We start from the raw sequence: 22506 nt of genomic DNA, 5'->3' as shown, positions 1-22506 counted from the left end.
TTATTGGTGGCTCCGTTGGTGTTTTGTCAAATGAGAGCTCTGGGTGAAGCTCTTCCCACACTGGGGACACTCGTAGGGCCTCTCCCCAGTGTGGATGCGCTGGTGGGTGATGAGGGTGGAGTTCTGCTTGAAGCCCATCCCACAGTCAGGGCAGTGGAAGGGCCTCTGCTCTGAGTGAATTCGCTCATGCAGGTGGAGACTGGAGCTGCTCTGAAACCTCTTCTGACACTGGGGACACTCGTAGGGCCTCTCCCCAGTGTGGATGTGCTGGTGGATGATGAGGGCGGAGCTGCAGCTGAAGCCCTTCCCACACTCCCCACACTCATAGGGCCATTCTCCAGTGTGGATCATCTGGTGGCGGATCTGGTGGTTACTCTTGCTGAAGCTCTTCCAACACTCCAAGCACTTGTGGGGCTTCTCCCCATCATGAAGCTGCTCCTGGGCCACCAGCTCTGAGCTCTGGCTGAAGCTCTGTCCACCTTCCTGGCTCAGGGTGGGTCTTTCCTCCTCAGAGCACCCTGGGCTAGGTTTGGAGCCCATCCTCCTGTGGGATCTCCGGGGATTTTCCTCCCCATTGGAATTCTGCACTGTGGAGTCACTCAAAACTGCCATTTCCACAAGGGTCTGTCATGGAGATTTTTCCTCCATGGTCTCCATCCTCAGCTTCTTCCCTGGGGGAGGAAGGCCAAGGAGAGGATGGGATTTGCCTCCGTGCCACAGGGAAGGGGAAGGAGATCCCCCCAGTGCATCCCCCGCAGGACGGGGTTGGCAGCAGGGTTGTCCTGCAGCCAGGGGCTGTGCTGGGCTGGGAGATGGAGCAGGAGAGAGGGGGAAAGGGGCACTGACTTCCTCCTCACCTGCCTGCGTGTCCCAGGGCTCCCTCCTGTTTCTTGCAGCCTCCTCCTCCATCCAGTCAAGGTTTGGGATTGGGAAATCCTGTTTCGGGAACCAAACAAAGGATGTGCATATTGTCTTTTTTTCTGGTTTGAAGGCGAACCTGGAGGAGAGTCTAAGTCGGATATACAATTTTTTAAGAAAATGAAGATCAAGGCAATGATACAGAAACACTGCCTTAAACTGACAGAGTCAGGATATAACCTGACACACTGTTGCTCAGGGTGGTGGCTGCAGTCCCATTAAATGGTGGCTGCAGTCCTGTTGGAGTGATGATCGTGATTCTGTCAAAGCAGTGATCCTGTAGAAGGGTCTGGTCTTCCTCTGGAGGTCCAGAGGTGGTTCTGGAGCTCTTGTCCTCTGGGAATCCAGTAGGCAAGCTGCTCCTGGTGTTGAAAGCCTCAGCTTATATCCAGGTAGGAATGCTTGGATCCTCCCCCTGGGCGGAGCATCCCACAATGGGAGGATGGAATTTTATCAGTCCTGCAGTGACACTCAATGGCCCATTCACAGAAGATATCTCCCCTGGAGGGCGTTATCAGGGCTGAGTCATGGAAGAGATCAAGACACTGCCCCACCTGTTTATAGCAGTTGATGAAGATGGGGATTGAAAACATGCATTTGGTTCCATCTTACATTGCAGCCTGAAACAGTGGGGTAATCCCTGCTCAGGGGGTGAACACCACCCCCCTTACCCAAACTGGCTCAGATGTAAAACCCCCACCCTGGGAAGGCCGCACACACAGGGGACAATGTCACGCTTGCCCTGCCCCAGGGGAGGTCTCTGTCCCTGTCACTCCCTTGCTCTCCCCCCTTTTCTCTTTCTTTCCATCTCTCTCTCTACCTCACATTTATTGTTTAATAAAATCCACCTTGGATTTGGTTTCATTAGCACCTTAATTGGGACAGAGGCATCTCTCTAATAATATTCTTAACATTGCAACATTATTTTGGCACAGTGAGTTCAGGGCACTGTTCTCTGACTCCAAGTGCCTTTGACAACAGCATGGTTCCCTCCTCTGAGGAGGTTGTGGTTCTCTCTGGAGGAACTCTTGGAAACATGGACGCAGCTTCCTCTGAGCAACTTATTGAGAGAACTGATGAGGAAAATGGCTGTTGTGGGTGGCCAGTGTAAAGAAAATATTTTGTTATCCTTCCTTGAACAGTCTGAAAAAATCATTGGAGGAAAGGGAGCAAATGTTACCAGCATCACTGACGAGGTTCACTCACCGCACAGTGAGGAGCACAAGGCTGCTAAAAGTCCTATGAGAAGCCGAACTCAAGTAGCTAAATTCCCGAATAACTCCCAAATTCCCAGGCTTGGGGACTTTGCCAAATGTGAGAATCATTATTCTCCTCATCCCTGTCACCTTTGTGAAAGCCACACAGAGCTTCCCCTTTGTCCAATGCCCAGGGGATGCTCAAGGGGTCTCTGTGCCTCTCGCCCTGGGGGATGCTTGGGAGGGGCTTGGGGGGGTTGTCCCTGTCCCTGTCACCCCAGGCCATTCCCCTGGGGGTGTCCCTGTCCTTGTCACCCCAGGCCATTCCCCAGGGGTCTCCATCATTCTCACCCCAGGGAATGCCTGGGGGGTCTCCCTCCCTCTCTCCCCTGTGCCAGGGGGTGCTCGGGGCAGTCTCTGTCCCTCTCAGCCCAGGGGATGCTCGGGGCTCTCTGTCCCCTTTCCCTGGGGGATGCTCGGGGGGTCTCCATCCCTCTGGCCTCAGGCAATGCCTGTGCAGGGCTGGGCACCAGGGGCTCTGTGTCCCTCTCACCGCTGAGGCTGCTTGGGGCTGGGGGGGGCTCTGCCACCTTCTCACCCCTGGGGAGGCCGGGGGGGTCTCTGTCCCTCTCAGCCCTGCTGTGACCCCACCCAAACATCATCGGGGTCACAGGGACAGAGACACACCCAAACCCCCAGAAGGGCTGAACCTGGGATTTGCTTTGGGGCTGAGGATTTAGGAAGGGGCTGGATTTGGGGCTGGGCTTGGAGTTGGGGCTGAGATTTGGATTAGAGCTGGGATTGGAGTTAAGGCTAGACATGGGATTGGCTTTAGGGCTGGGGTTGGGATTGGGTCTGGGGCTAGATGAGTTCGGGACTGGGATGAGATTAAATACAGAACAGTGAGTGTGTCTAAATGTGGAGTGAGATTGAGACCAGGATCAGGGTCAGGTTTGGGACTGAGCTCACCCAGAGCAGGACAGGGGGGATGTCACTGCAGAATGTCCCTGGCATTGTCCCAGCCCTCCTCAGGCACCTCCAAACATGGGGGGCAGCTGGGTGCCACAAGATCCAGGTGCTCCCACGCTGCCCCTCAATACGAGGTGAGCATTCCCTGAGGGCAGCCCTGACTGTGACCCTTGGGGCTCTGGGATCAGCCCTCACATCCCTGTGGGAGTAGCTGCAGACAGGATGAGAGATTTCCCCCCTCTCTTTCCTGTGGGAGGATGAAGCCCGGCTGCCCTTTTCTTCTGGTGCCTCCTCCTCTCCTCAGCTGAGGATGTCAAACTCCCCAGGAGCAGGAAAATCCCCATTCCCTGTTTGCTTGTAGCTGAAGCCTGGAACATCCACCCAGAGTGAAGGACTTTCTGACAGCCCTGCTGAATGACACTGGGAGGAGGTTTGTGAGAAGGGGAAGAAATTGTATTTTGATAGTAAATAAAAGGGGCAAGATTATTTCTTTCTCTCATATTCCTTTTCAGTCAGTTCTGGTCTGTTTTCAGAGTGCCACCTTCTCAGCTGATTGTGTTTGTGTTCTCCTTTCTCTCCTGCCTCTCTTTGCCTGCTCTGTTTCTCTCTCAGTGTCTCCCTTGACCCAGGGCAGCTCCCACCAAAGACCCTGCCCTGATTTAATTCCCCATCCACGAGCTACAACAACCATGGGTGAAGTTATGAAGGCTGGCAGTGAAATGTCACTGTAAGATCTTGCTCCACTTGGCTTTTGGCTCCTTCTTGAGAGCTTTGCCTTCCAGGGCAGGAACATCTTTTCCTGGCTGGGAACTGGAATTCCAGCCCCTGGCAGTGTGTGCCATGGATCCCAGAGCGGCATTCCCGAGGCTGCCAGGGTGCTGCTCCTGCCGTGCCTCCCAAGGAGCTGTGCAGGGCCAGGGGACAAGGTCCAGCAGCTCTGTGGGCTCCCAGAGCACACAGCAAAGGTGGCTTTGCTGGACATTTCCCAGCACCTTCCCCGCTGGAAGCAGAGGGAGGGAGGAAATGGAAGCGAGTCCCCGACAAAATCTTGGAAGGATTGGGCTCGGAAAGGACCCTACCCATGGGTTACGATTTCGCGAGGGAGAGACGCCTCTGCCCCAGGGAAGGTGCGAATGAGAGCGTGGGAAAGCAACCTGTGGATCTGCTCGAACTTGGATTGAACTGAACAAGAAATGGGGAAGAGAGAGGGAGAGAAAGAAATCGGGAAGAGATCTCAGAGAGAGAAAGAAATAGGAAAGAGTTCTCAGAGGGGGAGAAAGAAAGAGGAAAAGGCTCCGGCGCGGACTCCGCAGCTCCCGGGGCCACCCGCGGGGTGCAGCGTCTTTCACAATTCCAGCCAATCAGAGGACGCGCTGAACAATTTCCAGCCAACCAGAGCTTTTCTCGCCGATGACTCACCGGTTGCCAGGCGGACCCGCAGAGCCCAGCGGCCCCGGAGCGGAGTTTGGGGCTCGGGCCGGGGGCACGGATCCGCCCCGGGCGGGTCCCCGAGCCCCCTGCCCACCCCTGGGGCCGATCGGGGGATCCCCCACCCAGCAGCCGGGGCTGCGGGGCCGCGGGGCAGAGGGGTGGGAAAGGGGGGTCCGGGCTGGCAGCGGAGGAAATGCGGGAGGAAGAGGAGGGAGAGGAGGAGTAGGAGCGGGAGCGGGAGAATCCCGGCGCTCGCAGCGCACGGACGCTGAGCGTGCAGCAGCCCCTGCCCCGGGAGCATCGCCCCCAGCCCCGAGCCGCAGGTGAGGGGGAGGCCGAGCTCGCCCCGGCTCCAGCCAGGGGTCTCCGGGAGGATTTTTTTGGAGCGTGTTCGGAGCCGGCAGATCCCGGACTCGAGCCCCGGATATCTCCAGGCTCCCTAAGAGGAGCTTTTTCGGGGCCAGAGGAGCCGCGATCGCCCCTCGGGAGGGTCCCGGGGGGTCCACGTGGGGATGGCCCGGTACCGACGGGGCGGGACATTGGTTTTGGGGATCCCCGTGAGAGCCGGGGCTGTGGAACGGGGGACCCCCGGGGCGGGGAGAGGGGAAGGGGCGATACCGGAGCTGGGGCACCCCCGGCAGCCCGGAGATGAGGCGGGGACGGGACCCCCTGACCCTGACAGGGGCGCGTCCTGGGGTGACTTCATGATGCTCGTGCCCCATCGGTGCGTTTAGCCCAGAAATGAGTTCTGCACCTTTAAGGCTGGTTCTGAGGGCCAAGGGGAGGAGAAAGAAGCTGCAGTTTGTTTTCATACACTGCACTCACTCCTCCACATTCCGGCTCCTGGATGGACAGAGGGTGGGACAGAGCTCTCCTTTGCTTTTAGTTAGTTTTTAGCTCGCTGAGGCAGAGAAGTTCCCTGGACTGTGATTTTTCTTTTTCTTTGGAGCTGTTTAAACCTGCTCTGGACTGAACACCCAGAACACCACCGGCAGCTCCCACCTGTGGCCCACCTGGCCAGGCCTGGGCTGTGGCATTTCCAGTACTGGAGGGACTGATAAGAGACTGATAAGACACCAAGTGAGCTAAGCTAAAGGCCACGGAGGGACTTTTTGAGTTTGTCATCTCTCTTGTAGCGGCAAGAGGTTTTATTGTTTAGTATTGTTCATTTTTTGTGCTGGTGAATGCTTTGCCTGTTAAATAAAGTGGGTTTTTCCACTTTTCTCCAAGGAAATATTTTCCTGATCTGATTGGGGGAGGGCCTGCTTGAATTTGCTTTTTAGAGAAAACGCCTTTGGAGGTTTTTTTCCAAATTTGCCCTAAACCAGGACGGGGCGGTGGGAAGAGGGGGGAGCCCCAAGTGGCTGGATTGGGGGGAGGCTGGAGAGGGGAACCCTGGGACCCCAAAATCCGCCTGCATCCCTTAGCAGGACCCTGGAGAGGGGGGATCCCCAGGATCCATGGGATCCCCAACAGCCCTGAGATGGGGGACCGCAAGAACCCCAGAGGGATGAGACTGGAAATGGGACACTCCTGGTGGCTTTTTTTGATTCACTCTTGATTTTTGGAGGTTTTTATGGACATCAAGCAACTTCTAGAGATGGACTTGGGCGGGAGGAATCCCCAACCCAAGGTATTCACTCCTTGTTTTTCCCCAAACCAGGATTTCCCATTCCCAAACCTTGATTGGATGGAGGAGGACAAGGCTGTGAGGAAGAGGAAGGAGCCCTGGGACACCCAGGCAGGTGAGGAGGAAGTCAGTGCCCCTTTCCCCCTCTCTCCTGCTCCATCTCCCAGCCCAGCATGGCCCCGGCTGCAGGACAACCCTGCTGCCAACCCCGTCCTGCCGGGGATGCACTGGGGGGATCTCCTTCCCCTTCCCTGTGGCACGGAGGCAAATCCCATCCTCTCCTTGGCCTTCCTCCCCCAGGGAAGAAGCTGAGGATGGAGACCGGGGAGGAAAAATCCCCTTGGCAGAACCTCATGGAAGAGGCCGTTTTGAGTGGCTCCATGGCACAGGAATCCAATGGGGAGGAAAATCCCCGGAGATCCCACAGGAGGAGGGGCTCCAAACCCAGCCCAGGGGGCTCTGAGGAGGAAAGACCCACCCTGAGCCAGGAAGGTGGGCAGAGCTTCAGCCAGAGCTCAGAGCTGGTGGTCCATGAGCAGCTTCACAATGGGGAGAGGCCCTATGAGTGCTTGGAGTGTGGGAAGAGCTTCAGGCAGAGCAGCACCCTGATCCGCCACCAGATGATCCACACTGGGGAACGGCCCTACGAGTGCTTGGAATGTGGGATGAGCTTCAGCCACAGGTCCAACCTGGTTGTCCACCAGAGGTTCCACACCAGGGAGAGGCCCTACGAGTGTCCCCAGTGTCAGAAGAGGTTTCACACCAGCTCCCACCTCCTTGTACATGAGCGCATTCACACAGAGGAGAGGCCCTTCCTCTGCCCCAACTGTGGGATGGGCTTCAGGCACAACTCCACCCTCATCACCCACCAGCACATCCACACTGGGGAGAGGCCCTACGAGTGTCCCCAGTGTGGGAAGAGCTTCTCAGGCCGCTCGTTCTTTACCCGACACCAACTGAGGCACCGGTAAGGGAAGCCCTGCGAGAGCCCCGGCTGCAGGAAGAGCTTCATGCACTGCTCCAGCTGCATCCCCATCAGAGGACCCACATTGCTCAGAGCCCTGGTGACCCACATTCCCTCTGATACACAGTCAGAAGTGGCTGGTGTTCCTTTTATTTTGCCTCTCATTATCTTTTGATTTCTCTTCCTCCCTTCAAAACACAGAAAACCGGGGTAAAAATCAACAAATTCATCAAAGGCATCTAAAGCATCACATTTTACTTGTGTTTTGGGGGAATCTTGGATTCCAGGAGGTATCTGGGAGGATATGGCAGGGTTTGGGGGGGATTTGGTTTAGCTGTCTTTATTTCTTGGCACTCCAAAAAGATGAGAGGGATTGATCTGTCAGCTCAAAACCACTCAATGCCACTGAGAACTACTCAATCCCACCCCAAAATTCCTATTCCACAGCCCTACAGGATGAAATGGAGTTGGAAGGAGATTGGGCAAAGTGGAATGCAAATCAGGAGGGTGAGATGAGCATTGGGTGGGGCAGGATGGGTGGGATGAGGTTTGGGAGGTGTGAAATGGGGGAAATACAGCTTGGGAAGGGGGTCTTGATATTCAGGAGGGGTGGGAAGGGTTGGGGTTGGGATTGGGGATGTGGGCTGGGGTCTGGAATGAGACAGCCAAAGTTTGGGGACAATGAAGGGAAGGGAAGCCCATTACTGAGTGAGCTTTTGGATATTCCATGTTCATGAAGAGATTTTGAGGTATCTCATGTTTCCAAGGCAGTTTTGGGGCACTCCCCAGCTCTTGGGGGTTTCCTGAGAGCAGCTCCATGGAGCCCCATTGCCAGGGGTGTTTTCCATGGGCAGGAGCTCAGGGATGTAGCCAGAGTCCATTGCCTCGGTGCTGGAGAGCAGAGAAATGATGAACGGCCCCAGACATCTCCAGTGTGTGTTTGTGTAGGCCTGTGAGCTGACTGGGGAGGGGCCAACAGCAATGCCCTGGAGAGATGCACCTTAGACTCCGGGCGTTCCTCACAGCTCAGGATCAACCAGGCAGAAAGGGACCTGCAGGGACTGATGGACAGCAGGCTGGACATGAGGCAGCAGTGTGCCCAGGTGGCCAAGAAGGCCAATGGCTCCTGGCCTGGATCAGGAATGGGGTGGCCAGCAGGAGCAGGGCAGGGATGGGCTGTTTGCAGGGGAGGGAACAGGGCTGGGCCAGAGGAAGAAATTTGTACCAAGAAAAAGTAAAGAAAGCAAAGGTGAAGCCAAGGAAATGCTCAGGGCAGTTTGGGGATGGCTGCCAGGCAGCCCTGGCTCTGAGCAACAGCGTCTGCAGTGGCACAGGAAACTCCCAGCTGATGGGAACAAACTTGCTGGCTGACTGCACAATGGCCCCTGCATTTCACAAGGCTCCCAAGTGTCACATTGGTCTCCATAGGAAGGAAACCACGGAGCCCTCATGTTTCAGGAGCTGATGAACAGCAGCCACCAGAAGCCAAGGCAAGCCTGACCGGTGTGTCCTGGAAGGTTTGCTTGGAGCAACCCGCGGATATTCAAAATTATGAATGTGGAGTCCTAATTTAAAATATTTGTGCCTGGAGAAGGATGATTTTTTTTTCCATGCAAGAAAAGCAGAGAGCCCTTTCCAGTGTTTGGAAAACAGGTGAGTTCTGGCACTCAGGAGTAAAAGACCAGCCAGACCTGTTTGTCCTGGCAGCTTTTGTCTGGCAGCAATCCTTGGATACACAGAAATTTGGAGGTGGAATCCAAATTTTGGCCATGGATGACTGGAAAAGATGGACAGTTCTTTTCCATACGAAGGAAAGCCCAGAGCCCCAGTGTTTCAGGGTGTCCTAGGGTGACGTTATGATGCTTGTATCCCCATTCATGTGTTCTGTTAATATTGGATATTATGTTCTGTACCTTTAAGACCGGCTCTGAAGCGGGAAAGTTTTGTTTTGGTTTTCTTATCAGCCTGGCGGGACACGGAGACTGCGGCTTTTGCTTTTGCTGCTTTTGCTTTTTGCTTTTGCTCTCTCGCTCTTGCTCGCTTTGCTTCTGCTTGCTTTTGCTCTTTAGCTAATTCAGCTAAACTGTCCAATTTCTTCCTGGACGGTTTCTCCTTTCCTTTTTCTGATCACTTCGAACCTGCTCCGGACTGGGACCTGAGAAACACCAAGATCCTGCACCTTCTGGCCTGCAGCAGCAGCCCCAGCGCCGGAGGGACTGAGACCAGAGTGACCACCCCCAGAGAGACTTTCTGAATTTGTCATCTTTTTTCAGAGTGGTGTCATCCGGTATTGTTCATTTTGTGTGCTGGGGGGTGCTGTGCTTGTTAAATAAACAGGTTCTTTCCACTCCTCTCCGAGAAATCCTTCCCGAACCGGTTGGGGGGAGGGGCTGTGTGGGTTTGCTAACTGGAGGAGCCCTAATTTGGAGATTCTCCTCCAAATTTGCCCTAAACCTCGACAAAATCTTGGTGCCCAACGCTGGGCTCGAGAGAGTGAGTGGAAAAAGCCTGTTTTGTGGGTATTTTGGTTGCCATTACTCTCTGTTTGAAGCAGCTAATAGCCATGCTTTTTGAATTCATGATGAGTGTTGGGGTGAAGGCTTGCATGTGCTTCTGGTCCCTAGGGTTTTTCGAGATTTTAATACCTCTGTGGTCCCTAGGTTTATTTTCCTATCCTGAAATAGTTCTAGTATTGTCCCTCATACGTAGTTTTTACAGCAGAGGGGCAGTGACCAGAATGGCTATCCTGCTGGGCTTGATGGCAATGATGTGCAAGAAGTTTATAAACATGTTGGGGTCTGCTCCAGGTATGAATGGTTCTTGGCTATGGTTATTCGTCCAGTTTGTTAGAGGAGGAGCAGCAGGGAATGAGGCTTTTCAGCCTTTGGTTTCCTTCCTCTCCTATGAATCGGTTGCGTCAGTAGTAAAGGATGTTCAGTTTCCCCTGAATGTTAGAGAAACCATCTTTCTTGTATTCAATCTGGTAACCTTCCTCTATACAGTCTGCTGTCTCTCCAGAATGAGGGCTGAGATTTCTAGACGGGCTGATGAGACCCCTGACTTAGGAGTAGACCCAGGTGTGAAACATCCTGAGTGGTGTGGGAAATGGGAGGAAATGGGCCACATCCTGAAGGAATTCTCCGACCCTATAGTCTGGGATTTTCCCCATAAACAAATTCAGAACCCAGCTGAGGTGGGGAAATATCTGAAAGAGAAATACCAGGATGAGCCTAAGGAGAGAAAGGTCATTGCAGTGAGCTGGGCCCTGGCATATGCTTATCGCACTCTGTTGGAGACTGTAGGACAGCAGACGGAGGCAGGGGGGCAGGGAGATAAATCAGCTATCCCAGTCACTCAGGCTGCAGCCAACACCACAGGCTCAAAGCCAGCAGCCAAACCAGATAGTGAGCCTAAGCCAGCAGCTAAACCAATGGCTGTTGCTACCAGTACCAGAAGTGGGAAATGCACAGACAAGACCAATCGACCAGTGGATGATGATGATGATGATGATGCAGCAGAAGGAACCTCAATGCCTCCTGACATAAAATCAGGAGTCAAAGCAGCAGGTGCAAGACCAGATGCAAATATTGAGTCCTTTTCCCTGAAGGACCTTCGTGGCTTACGGAAGGATTACACCCGACGACCTGATGAATCCATAATTAGTTGGTTAGTCCGTCTCTGGGATGCTGCAGGCGAGGCTACAATTCTGGATGGCACAGAAGCGAGGCATTTGGGATCCCTGTCACATGATCCTGTCATTGACCAAGGAATGATGAGGGGGGCAAACCCTCAGAGCCTCTGGGCACGGGTCTTGGAAAGTGTTGCACAAAGATACCTGTGTGCAGATGATCTTTATATGCAACAGACACAGTGGAAGACCATAGAGCAAGGGATCCAACGCCTGAGAGAGATGGCAGTGGCAGAGATTATCTTCTCAGATGATGTGACAACTAGGAACCCAGACTTGGTGCCATGCACGTCTGTGATGTGGCGGAAACTTGTGCGACTTGGGCCACACGAATATGCTTCTGCCCTAGCCATAATGAAGCGGGATGAGAGGGACGAGACTGTGCTGGATATGGCAAGGAAGCTCCGAGCATATGCAGATGCTGTGCATGGCCCAACACATGCCAGAATTGCAGCGGTAGAAACACGTCTGCAGAACTTAGAGGATAAGATAGAGGAGAATCATAAGAAGCTCAGAGAGGAGATTAAAGAAGACCTTCTCCAAATCTCGGCAGTACAGATCAGAGGTTCTGGTATCCAAGGCAGACGTTCCCCAGATGGCCAGAGAAGGTACACCCCACGAACAGAGCTGTGGTTCTACCTGCGTGACTGTGGAGAAAATATGAGGAGGTGGGATGGAAAACCTACTGCTGTTCTGGCACGACGGGTGCGTGAATTGAAGGAAGCCACCAGGAAGAAAGCAGCTCCAGTTGCCCGTAGCCGAACCGCCAGGTATGATGCTGATGATGCCATGTCTGATCCCCTTGAAGGAACATCTAAGACATATGCCCAGGGAAAGAAGGATAACCAGGCTTAGAGGGGCCCTGCCTCTAGCCAGGTAGAGGCCAGGGAAAATCGTGTTTTCTGGTCTGTGTGGATTCGTTGGCCTGGCACATCGGAACCACAAGAGTATAAAGCTTTGGTTGATACTGGCGCACAATGTACATTAATTCCGTCGAGACATGTGGGGACAGAGTCTGTTTCTATTGCTGGTGTGACAGGGGGATCCCAGGATTTCACTTTGGTGGAAGCTGATGTGAGCCTCACTGGGAATGAGTGGAAGAAACATCCTATTGTGACTGGCCCAGAGGCCCCATGTATTTTGGGCATAGACTACCTTCGAAGTGGGTATTTCAAAGACCCAAAAGGACTCAAGTGGGCATTTGGGATAGCTGCTGTAGAGACAGAGGGCATCCAGCAATTGAACACCTTGCCTGGGCTGTCTGAGAATCCATCTGCAGTAGGATGTCTGATGGGAGAAGATCAACAAGTGCCAATTGCCACCTCCATAGTGCATCGACGACAGTATAGAACCACTCGAGATGCTGTGATCCCCATCCATAAGATGATCCGTGAGCTGGAGAGCCAAGGGGTGGTCAGCAAGACCCACTCACCCTTCAACAGCCCCATTTGGCCTGTGCGAAAATCTGAAGGAGAATGGAGATTGACTGTGGACTACCGTGCATTGAATGAGGTGACTCCACCACTGAGTGCTGCCGTGCCAGACATATTAGAGCTCCAGTACGAGCTTGAGTCCAAGGCAGCGAGGTGGTACGCCACTATAGACATTGCCAATGCATTTTTCTCCATTCCTCTGGCAGCAGAATGCAGGCCTCAGTTTGCTTTCACATGGAGGGGAGTGCAGTATACCTGGAACCGACTGCCCCAGGGGTGGAAGCACAGTCCCACCATCTGCCATGGACTGATCCAGACTGCACTAGAAAGGGGTGAGGCTCCAGAACATCTGCAATATATTGATGACATCATTGTGTGGGGGAACACAGCTGCGGAAGTGTTTGAGAAAGGAAAGGAAATCATCCAAATCCTCCTGGGAGCTGGTTTCGCCATTAAAAAGAGCAAAGTAAAGGGACCAGCTCGTGAGATTCAGTTCCTGGGAGTGAAGTGGCAAGATGGACGGCGTCAGATTCCTACAGACGTCATCAACAAGATCACAGCAATGTCTCCACCCACCAATAAGAAAGAGACACAGGCTTTCCTAGGTGCCATAGGCTTTTGGAGGATGCACATTCCTGAGTATAGTCAGATCGTGAGCCCTCTTTACCTGGTCACCCGCAAGAAGAACACTTTCCACTGGGGCCCTGAGCAGCAACAGGCCTTTGTCCAGATCAAGCAGGAGATAGCTCATGCAGTAGCTCTTGGCCCAGTTAGGACAGGACCAGATGTGAAGAACATGCTCTACTCTGCAGCCGGGAACCATGGCTTGTCCTGGAGCCTTTGGCAGAAGGTGCCTGGGGAGACTCGGGGTCGACCACTGGGATTTTGGAGTCGAGGCTACAGAGGCTCTGAGGCCAACTACACTCCCACAGAGAAGGAAATCTTGGCTGCCTATGAAGGAGTCCAAGCCGCCTCAGAGGTGATTGGTACAGAAGCGCAGCTCCTCCTGGCACCCCGACTACCGGTGCTGGGGTGGATGTTCAAAGGCAAGGTTCCTTCCACTCACCATGCCACCAGTGCCACATGGAGCAAGTGGATTGCTCTTATCACTCAGCGCGCCCATATAGGTAAACTAAATCGCCCTGGGATTTTGGAGGTAATTACAAATTGGCCCGAAGGTGAGAATCTTGGTGTCACAGATGAAGAACAGGAACCAGTGACACGGGCTGAAGAGGCTCCTCCATATAACCAACTGCCCCCAGAGGAAACACGCTATGCTCTTTTCACTGACGGTTCCTGTCGCATCTTAGGGATGAACCGGAAGTGGAAAGCAGCCGTATGGAGCCCCACACGACAGGTTGCACAAGCTACTGAAGGAGAAGGTGGATCAAGTCAACTTGCAGAACTCAAAGCCGTTCAACTGGCCCTGGACATTGCAGAAAGAGAGAAATGGCCAAAGCTCTACCTCTACACTGATTCATGGATGGTAGCCAATGCTCTGTGGGGATGGCTGGAGAGGTGGAAAAAGGCTAACTGGCAGCGTAGAGGAAAACCAATTTGGGCTGCTGATGAGTGGAAAGATATTGCTACCAGGGTAGGGAGGCTACCTGTGAAAGTCCGCCATGTAGATGCCCATGTCCCCAAGAGTAGAGCCAATGAGGAGCACCAAAACAATGAGCAGGTAGACCAGGCAGCAAAGATAGGGGTGTCAAAGATAGACCTAGATTGGGAACACAAGGGAGAGTTATTCCTAGCTCGATGGGCCCATGATGCCTCAGGCCATCAGGGCAGAGATGCCACCTATAAGTGGGCAAGAGACCGAGGGGTGGATCTAACCATGGACAGTATTTCACAGGTTATCCATGACTGTGAGACGTGTGCTGCCATCAAGCAGGCCAAGCGAGTGAAGCCCCTGTGGTACGGTGGGCGATGGTCCAAGTACAAGTATGGGGAGGCCTGGCAGATTGACTACATCACACTGCCCCTGACACGCCAGGGCAAGCGTTACGTGCTGACCATGGTGGAAGCCACCACTGGATGGTTGGAAACCTACCCTGTGTCTCATGCTACTGCCCGGAACACCATCCGGGGCCTGGAAAACCAAATCCTGTGGAGACATGGTACCCCTGAGAGGATTGAGTCAGACAATGGGACTCATTTCAAGAACAGCCTTATCAGCACCTGGGCTAGCGAACATGGCATTGAGTGGGTGTACCATATCCCCTACCATGCACCAGCTGCAGGCAAAGTGGAGAGGTACAATGGACTACTAAAAACCCAGCTAAAAGCTTTGGGTGGGGGATCTTTCAAAAATTGGGAGCAGCATTTAGCAAAGGCCACCTGGTTAGTTAACACCCGAGGTTCCACCAACCGAGCAGGTCCTGCCCAGTCTGAGTCCCTGAATGTAATAGATGGAGATAAAGTCCCAGTGGTACGTGTCAGAGGTTTGTTAGGGAAGACTGTGTGGGTCAATTCTGCCTTGAGTACAGACAAACCCATTCGTGGGGTTGTCTTTGCTCAGGGACCAGGTTGCACATGGTGGATAATGCAAAGAGATGGAACAACACGATGTGTACCACAGGGAGATCTGATTGTGGGGTGAGAAAACCATACAGACATGAGATAGAAGGAAATGTGTAAGTGTTGAAGGTCTGGGCAAGTGGGAGATGGAGAAGGAGATGGGCAAGTGTCGAAGGTCTGAGCAAGTGATAGATGGAGCTTTGAGTGAGTAAGGTGAAAGGGGTGAAATCCTGCCGCCCTGTAGTATAGGGCATGGATTCAGTGGTCCAGTGTGGGGATGTGATGAGGACATAATGAGTGTTGCTTGTAAATTGTGGGGGAGCAGATGAAAATTTTGTATGAATAAATGCATGATGTGTGGTAGTATGTTGATGATATGGGGATAAGGGGTGGAATGTCCTAGGGTGACGTTATGATGCTTGTATCCCCATTCATGTGTTCTGTTAATATTGGATATTATGTTCTGTACCTTTAAGACCGGCTCTGAAGCGGGAAAGTTTTGTTTTGGTTTTCTTATCAGCCTGGCGGGACACGGAGACTGCGGCTTTTGCTTTTGCTGCTTTTGCTTTTTGCTTTTGCTCTCTCGCTCTTGCTCGCTTTGCTTCTGCTTGCTTTTGCTCTTTAGCTAATTCAGCTAAACTGTCCAATTTCTTCCTGGACGGTTTCTCCTTTCCTTTTTCTGATCACTTCGAACCTGCTCCGGACTGGGACCTGAGAAACACCAAGATCCTGCACCTTCTGGCCTGCAGCAGCAGCCCCAGCGCCGGAGGGACTGAGACCAGAGTGACCACCCCCAGAGAGACTTTCTGAATTTGTCATCTTTTTTCAGAGTGGTGTCATCCGGTATTGTTCATTTTGTGTGCTGGGGGGTGCTGTGCTTGTTAAATAAACAGGTTCTTTCCACTCCTCTCCGAGAAATCCTTCCCGAACCGGTTGGGGGGAGGGGCTGTGTGGGTTTGCTAACTGGAGGAGCCCTAATTTGGAGATTCTCCTCCAAATTTGCCCTAAACCTCGACACAGGGGCAGATGGGAGTGGCCTTCCACATTCCAAGGTCAGCCAGACCTGTCAGGTGACCCCTGGGAGGCCAAGGCAGCCACACCTGTTTCATGTTCCCTTGCTTCCACAGGGCCCTGCAGTGTCACAATGGCTCCTTGCTCCCATGAGGCCTTGCAGTGCCACAATGGTTCTCTGGCTTCCATGATGCCCTCAGGTGTCATAATGGCCCCTTGGTTACACAAGTCCTTAAGGATCTTAATGGTCTCCATGGTTCCACAAGGCCCCACAGTGTCATTGGTTCCATGAAGCCTGGCTGTGTCCAATGGCCCCTTGGTTCCATTGGGGCCCAGTAGTGCAACAATGATTCCCTTGGTTCCACAAGTTCCCATAGTGTCACAATGGCCCCTTCCTTCCAAGGGGCCCCAGAGTGTCACAATGGTCTCCATGATTCCATGGAGCCTTGCAATGCCACAATGCTCTCCATGGATCCACAGTGCCCTGCAGGATCACAAGGGCCCTTTGGCTCCACGAGGCCCTGAAATGCAGCAATGGCCTCTTGGCTCCACAAAGCCCTGCTGCTTTGCACTGGCCCCTTGGCACCATGTGGCCCAACAGAGCCACAAAGATGTCCTTGGTTCCACGAGGCCCCACAGTGTCACAGTGGCCCCTTGGATCCATGGTACCCTGCAGGATCACAATGCTCCCCTTGGTTCCACAAGTTCCTACAGTGTAACAGGTTCCACAAGGGCCTGCAGTGTCACCATGGCCCTTTGGTTCCACAATGCTCCACAGTGTCACAATGGTCTCCATAGGAAGGAAACAAGTGAGCCCCAGGGGTGCAGGGGCAGATGAGAAGCAGTCACCAGGGGCCAAGGCTGATCAGACTTGAATGTATGGGCAGATTTTGTCTGGGAGTAACCCTTGGATATAGGGAATTTTAGATGCAGAATCCCAATTTTGGCCATGGGCGCCTAGACAAGAAAGGCAGTTCTTTCCCATAGGAATGAAAGCACAGAGCCCCAGTGCTTCATGGTCAGATGGGAAGTGGCCCTGGACATGTCAAATTCAGTGGGACCTGTCAGACAGCCCCCAGGAGGCCAAACCAGGCAGACCTGTTCCATGTTCCATGGATTTCATGGGTCCTAACACTGTCACAATGGTCTCCTTGATTCCATGAGGTCTGGCAATGTCACAATGGCTTCTTGGTTTCATGTGACCCAACAGAGTCACAAGGGTCCATTGGCCCCACGCAGCCCCGCTGTGAAACAATGGATCCTTGTTTCTATTTTAAATCAATCACAATCAAACCACAGTTTGATCATGGATCCTTGCTTCCATAGAGCCCATGATTTGCACAATGGTCTCCTTGATTCCAGGATTCCTGGATTGCACAGTCTCACCATCGTTTCCTTGGATCTCCATTGTCACAACTGAGCCATGGCTCCATGAGGTTCCGTAGTGTCACCGTGGTGGCTGTCAGAGGCTGGATGAGATCCATGTCCCAAGACACCTTGGGATGCTCGGGATGCTCGGAATGCCCGTGTGGGGCCATGGCCAGGTCAGGCCTTGGTTTGTGGTGGGACAGAGCCCTGCCCCCAGCCCTGGCCTGGCAGAGCTGTCAATCACACAGCGGGGGGTGATGCTAACCCAGCTCTGATTGGCCCAGCTGTCAATCAATCAATCACACACCAGCAGCTGGTGCTACCCTGGCTCTGATTGGACAAGCAACTGGCAGTCCCACCCCAGGGGCGGGGCCATGAAGGCCCAGGGGTTAACAGCCGGAGCACGAGGCCAGCCGAGGGTCTGGATCCTGCCTTCTCCTGGGGTTCTTCTGTTGGTGATGCTGGAACCCCAGCAGTTGGTACCCGTGTGTGTGTTTCTATGGATCTTCTGTTTTTCTGTTGTTCTCTATTTCTTCTCCTTCTTATTCTACTTACCTGGATCATTTCTGGGTAATTTAAAATCTTAAAGGTTAAAGGATTTTAGGTTAAATGTGTGGGAATCCAGGGCACAGGGAATATTTCTCTGTCTGCTCTGAGGCATCCTGACCCCCAGAGAAACACTGCATTTAAACTTCACCCATGGAGAGGACTTCCAGGACTTTGAGACAGATTAGAATTAACCAAACTTTGAAATAGATGAGAGGGTAGTATACTATGTCACTAGGGTGAGAAATCTAGGTTTTGGGATTTTTAGTATGGTGTAGATAGGAAGCAAGTTGCAGGTATTTGGGTGTAGTCCCTGTCTACGTCATCTACTCCATTTTCTGCAGTGTTGGTGGCACAGGGTGATTGGTCAAGGCAAGCATAGTGCAGAGTTATTGGTAGATAAATAGAAATAATGTATGTTTTAAGAGTTAATTGGATGAGAGCAACTTTACAAGACCTTGAAACTGTCCATTTCAGAGCCATTTTGCGGTGCTTTTCCAGTGTGCTGAGCCTGGTGTGGACAGCGTGCAAAACTTTAGATAAGGTAACCATAAACAAGAAGCTGAAGACCAAAAAAGTCCTGTGCATCTCCTTTTACCTGGCACAGAACTGCTGCAGGAGGGTTTCTCCCACCCAGGGAGCCCCCAGGAAGGCCCAACTTAAAACAAACTTCAATAACTGGTGCCCCAAGGCTGTTTGAAATAAGTTGGCTTTTTTCCATTAAGTTGTTTACTGAAGGGTGTTTTCTTAATCAGCCAATCATGTGAAATGTGTTGATTAAATGACCAATGATGTCCACCTGTAGGAAACCAAGATATAAAAGAAGAGGATTGAGAAAACAGGTGGCTTTTAGCCCTTAGCCTTCTGATCTGAGTCTGTGTCATCTCTGACTCAGAGGTGACATTTGGGGATCTGTGGGGGCTATTGGGGATCATTTCTGCACCTCGTGACCCAACAGGAGCTTCTCTAATAAACTTTGCCTGAAGCTCCCACTGTGCCCATGGCAGGAACCCCTGTGAGTGTCTGGGACATCCCGGCTCTTTGGCAGCCTGGGGACTCCTGGGATGTCTCCATGGAGCCCCCGTGAGTGCCTGTGACAGATGGGTGCCTTTGCAGCCCAAGGTGCCCTGGGATGTCACCATGGAATGGCTGTGATTGCCTCTGACCACAGGGCTCTTTACCATCCCAGAAAGCCGTGGGAGGTGTCCATGGAGCCCCTGTCCCTGCCTGTGACATTCCAGCTCTGGAATAGCCTGGAGACTCTTGGAAATCCCCATGGAGCCCCTCTGAGGGCCTGTGACAAATGTGATCCTTAGCAGGCAACCATCACCAGCCCCCTGTTGCTATGGTCAGTTTCCATGGCAACCATCACCCGCCCCCTGTTGCTATGGTCAGTTTCCATGGCAACCATCACCCGCCCCCTGTTGCTATGCTCAGTCCCTTGGCAGCTCCATGGAGACCCCATGCCAGGGGTGGTTGCCATGGACACCAGCTCAGGCCTGCAGCCAGAGCCCATTGCCATGGCAACCATTGGCAGCCCCCATCCCCAGGCTGATGGGCTCCCAGAAGCACAGAATTGGCTGAGCTGGGAAGGACCCCTCAGGATCCTCCAGTCCAACTGCTGGCCCTGCACAGGACACCCCAACAATGCCAGCCTGGGCCTGGCAGCGCTGGCCAAACACTGCTGCAGCTCAGAGAGCCCTGGAGCTGGGACCCTTCCCTGGGGAGCCTGGCCAGGGCCCCAGCAGCCTCTGGGCAAAAACCTTTTCCTGACATCCAACCTGAGCCTGCCCCGACTCAGCTGCAGCCGCTCCCTCCACTCCTGTCCCTGGGCACCAGAGGGAAGAGGTTCCCACAGCCCCAGCCAGGGACCCGCTCCCAAGGCTGCTGCCATGGCCACCAGGGCTGGCACCAGCTGGGATGCTCGGTTTCCACGGGCTGGGCTTCAGCAATGGGATTCCCCAATTTCCTGCTCCTGCTAAAACCGCGCTGCCCTCGCTGCCCTCCTGCCTCCCATGGAAAGCACAAAAGGCAAAGATCCTGGGCTGGGATAAGAACAATTTATTGGGAACAGCAACCAGATAAGGAACAAACAGGAATAGAAACAATATTGATAACAGAAGGGATAAATAAAACTATTTACAGAGAAAACTACAACATCATCAACTGGCTCTTCCTGGCAACATATTTCCTCCTGTCTGGAAAGGACACCCTTCTCCCTGGTGAGAGAGAGAGAGAGAGTCCCTTTCCTGCCCCTGGCAATGTTCTGAGGTGGGAGTGAATGTAATGACAGGGCCATGGCCAGACCCTCATGTTCTCCATTCCCACATCTTGTCATTGGCAGGGGCAACAAAAGGTACAGGTGTCTTCCCAGCAAGGATCACAGGGAAAATGGATCCCCAGGGCTCTTCCCAACATGGGGTCTCCAATGAGGAATGAAGATGGAGCGGTGCATGAAGCTCTTCCATGCATTTGGGGCATTTGCAGGGTTCTCTTACCGGTGCCTCCATTGGTGTCCTGTCAAGTGAGAGCTGCTGGTGAAGCTCTTCCCACACTGGAGACACTCTTAGCGCCTCTCCCCAGTGTGGATGCGTTGGTGGATGATGAGCTCTGAGCTGCAGCTGAAGCCCTTCCCACACTCCCCACACTCGTGGGGCCATTCCCCAATGGGGATCATCTGGTGGCTGATCAGGGTGCTGCTCTGCTTGAAGCTCTGCCCACACTCCAAGCACTTGTGGGGCTTCTCCCCATTTTGAAGCTGCTCATGGGCCACCAGCTCTGAGCTCTGGCTGAAGCTCTGTCCACCTTCCTTGCACAGGATGGGTCTTTCCTCCTCAGAGCACCCTCGGCTGGGTTTGCAGCCCCTCCTCCTGTGGGATCTCTGGGGCTTTTCTTCTCCCTTGTATCCCTGTGCCATGGAGCCTCTCAAAACGGCCACACACCCCTGTGATGTCACACAGGCTCCCTGTGATGTCACACAACTAACTCTATGATGTCACACAGCCCAGTTGATGTCTCTGCCTAGTCTGTGATGTCACACAGCCAGCTGTGGCTTGTCACATAGCCAACTCTATCATGTCACACAACCCCTGTGATTTCACACAGCCAACACTATGATGTCACACAGCCCCCTGTGATGTCACACAACCTTGGCTCAGTGCTGGGCAGCCCCGGCACTATCCCAGCATTGGCCTCTCCCTCCTGCCCCGTCCCTCAGCCAGTGCTGCCCTTGGGGCGCTGGGCCTTGGCTTCCTCTTCTCCCTGGGCATCCTCTGCTGCCCACCCAGGGTCTCCCAGGGAGCTGCTGCCCCTGAGGCAGGGGCTCTGCTCTGCTGCCCTGGGCACCCCGTGGCTCCTGAAACACCCCATGGCCAGGGTGGGCCCAGAGTGTCACAATGTTCCCCTGGTTCCATCAGGCCCTGCAGTGTCACAGTGCTCCCTGTGCTCCCTGAGGCCCCACATCACCCAGCCCAGGCCATTGCCCTGATTCCAGTCACTCCCAGTATGATCCCAGTGACCCCCAGTCTCTCCCAGTATATCCCAGTTGATCCCTGCATGCTCCCAGTCACTCCCACTTTCAGTTGCTTCCAGCATGATTCCAGTTGCTCACAGCTACTCCAAATCACCCTCCAGTGCGGTTCCAGTTTCTCCCAGTATATCCCAGTTGTCTCCAACATTGTCCAAACTGCCCTCAGCATGCTCCTGGTCACTCCCAGTATGATCCCAGTCCCCCTCAATGTCGTCTGAATTCCACCCAGTATGATCCCACTTGCCCCCACTTGCCCCAGTACGGCCCCAGTCACTGCCAGTATGATCTCACTGGCCCCCAGTACAGACACAGTCACTCCCAGTTGCCCCCAGTTGCTCCCAACATGGTCCCAGCTGTTCCCAGTGTCGTCCCCTCCAGTATCATTACAGACACTCCCAGTATATTCCAGTTGCTCATTCCCAGTCACCCCAGTTGCCCCAGCATGGTTCCAGTTGCCCATAGGCTGATCTCACTCATTCCCAGTATATCCAAGTTGCGCCCAGCACGCACCCATCATTCCCAGTTGCTCCCAGTAGCCCTCAGTGTGCTCCCAGTCGCTCCCAGTATTTCCATGTCCGTGCTCCAAGTGCTGCTCCCAGCCCTGATCCGTGGGCATGGGAATGTCCCACTCCCTTGCCGGGGCAGGGTCACACCTGAGCCAGGTGTGCAGGGCAGGACCTTGCCCTGACCCCAAGCACTGTCCCAGCTGCAGGATCTGCTTCCCATCGGCTCTTCCTCCTTCAGCTCCAAGCCCAGCTTGATGCTGAACAAAGGGTCTGGGCTGGGGTCATCCCCCAGTGGGGGCTGTGCACCCCCTCTGCCCCCTCCCCAAATTCCCTCTGGGGGAGCAGGAGCTGGGGCAGGAGCCCTGTGGGGAGGGACAAGGAGGTGACACGAGGATGGGAGGGTCACACACAGTCCCTGAGGACCGCCCCTCACCTCTCCTGCAGCACCAGGAGGATGAACCCCAACATGGAGCCCCTGACCCCTGGCAGTATCTCGTGGGGTGGGGTCTGGTGGCTGCTTTGGGGGTCTGGGAGGTCACGACCACCCAAAAACCCCCTCCCAACCCTACAGCTACTCCCAGTCCCCTCGCACCACCCCACAGCTCCTGGCCAGGACACCCCCAACCACTCCCTGCAACATAAATGTCCCCAGAAACCACAAAACCCCTTCCCATCTCCCCTAAGTCCCACCCAAATTCTCTCCATAACACACAGCCCTGCCAACACACACAAATCCTCACAACCCTCCCAGAAGGCCTCCAAACCCTCTCCCAGCAAGACAAATTCTCCCAAGAGCC

At 53.8% G+C, this 22506-nt stretch overlaps 1 protein-coding gene, 1 long non-coding RNA gene and 1 pseudogene across 3 annotated transcripts; 2 read left to right on the top strand and 1 right to left on the bottom strand.

Annotated features, from left to right (window-relative positions):
• On the bottom strand, window positions 1–22177 carry LOC143694492 (uncharacterized; annotated as a pseudogene).
• LOC143694472 (uncharacterized) lies at window positions 4725–7332 on the top strand. 2 transcript variants are annotated; one of them, XM_077180929.1, is made up of 3 exons: window positions 4725–4837; window positions 6178–6259; window positions 6445–7332. In XM_077180929.1, the coding sequence occupies exons 2-3, from the start codon at window positions 6205–6207 to the stop codon at window positions 7113–7115; spliced, it is 726 nt and encodes a 241-aa protein (XP_077037044.1). In that variant the 5' UTR covers window positions 4725–4837; window positions 6178–6204; the 3' UTR covers window positions 7116–7332. The 2 variants fall into 2 exon arrangements, with proteins under 2 accessions (XP_077037044.1, XP_077037045.1); XM_077180930.1 differs by lacking the exon at window positions 4725–4837 and adding an exon at window positions 5438–5594.
• On the top strand, window positions 8951–15656 carry LOC143694473 (uncharacterized). Its single transcript, XR_013182957.1, has 2 exons — window positions 8951–9395; window positions 15270–15656. It is a non-coding gene; the product is annotated as an uncharacterized LOC143694473 (long non-coding RNA).
• Window positions 22178–22506: the final 329 nt, after the last annotated feature.

This window comes from Agelaius phoeniceus, chromosome 7 (genome assembly GCF_051311805.1).
Source record: "Agelaius phoeniceus isolate bAgePho1 chromosome 7, bAgePho1.hap1, whole genome shotgun sequence".
NCBI lineage: Eukaryota > Metazoa > Chordata > Aves > Passeriformes > Icteridae > Agelaius > Agelaius phoeniceus.
This window is presented reverse-complemented; position numbering and strand designations above follow the sequence as displayed.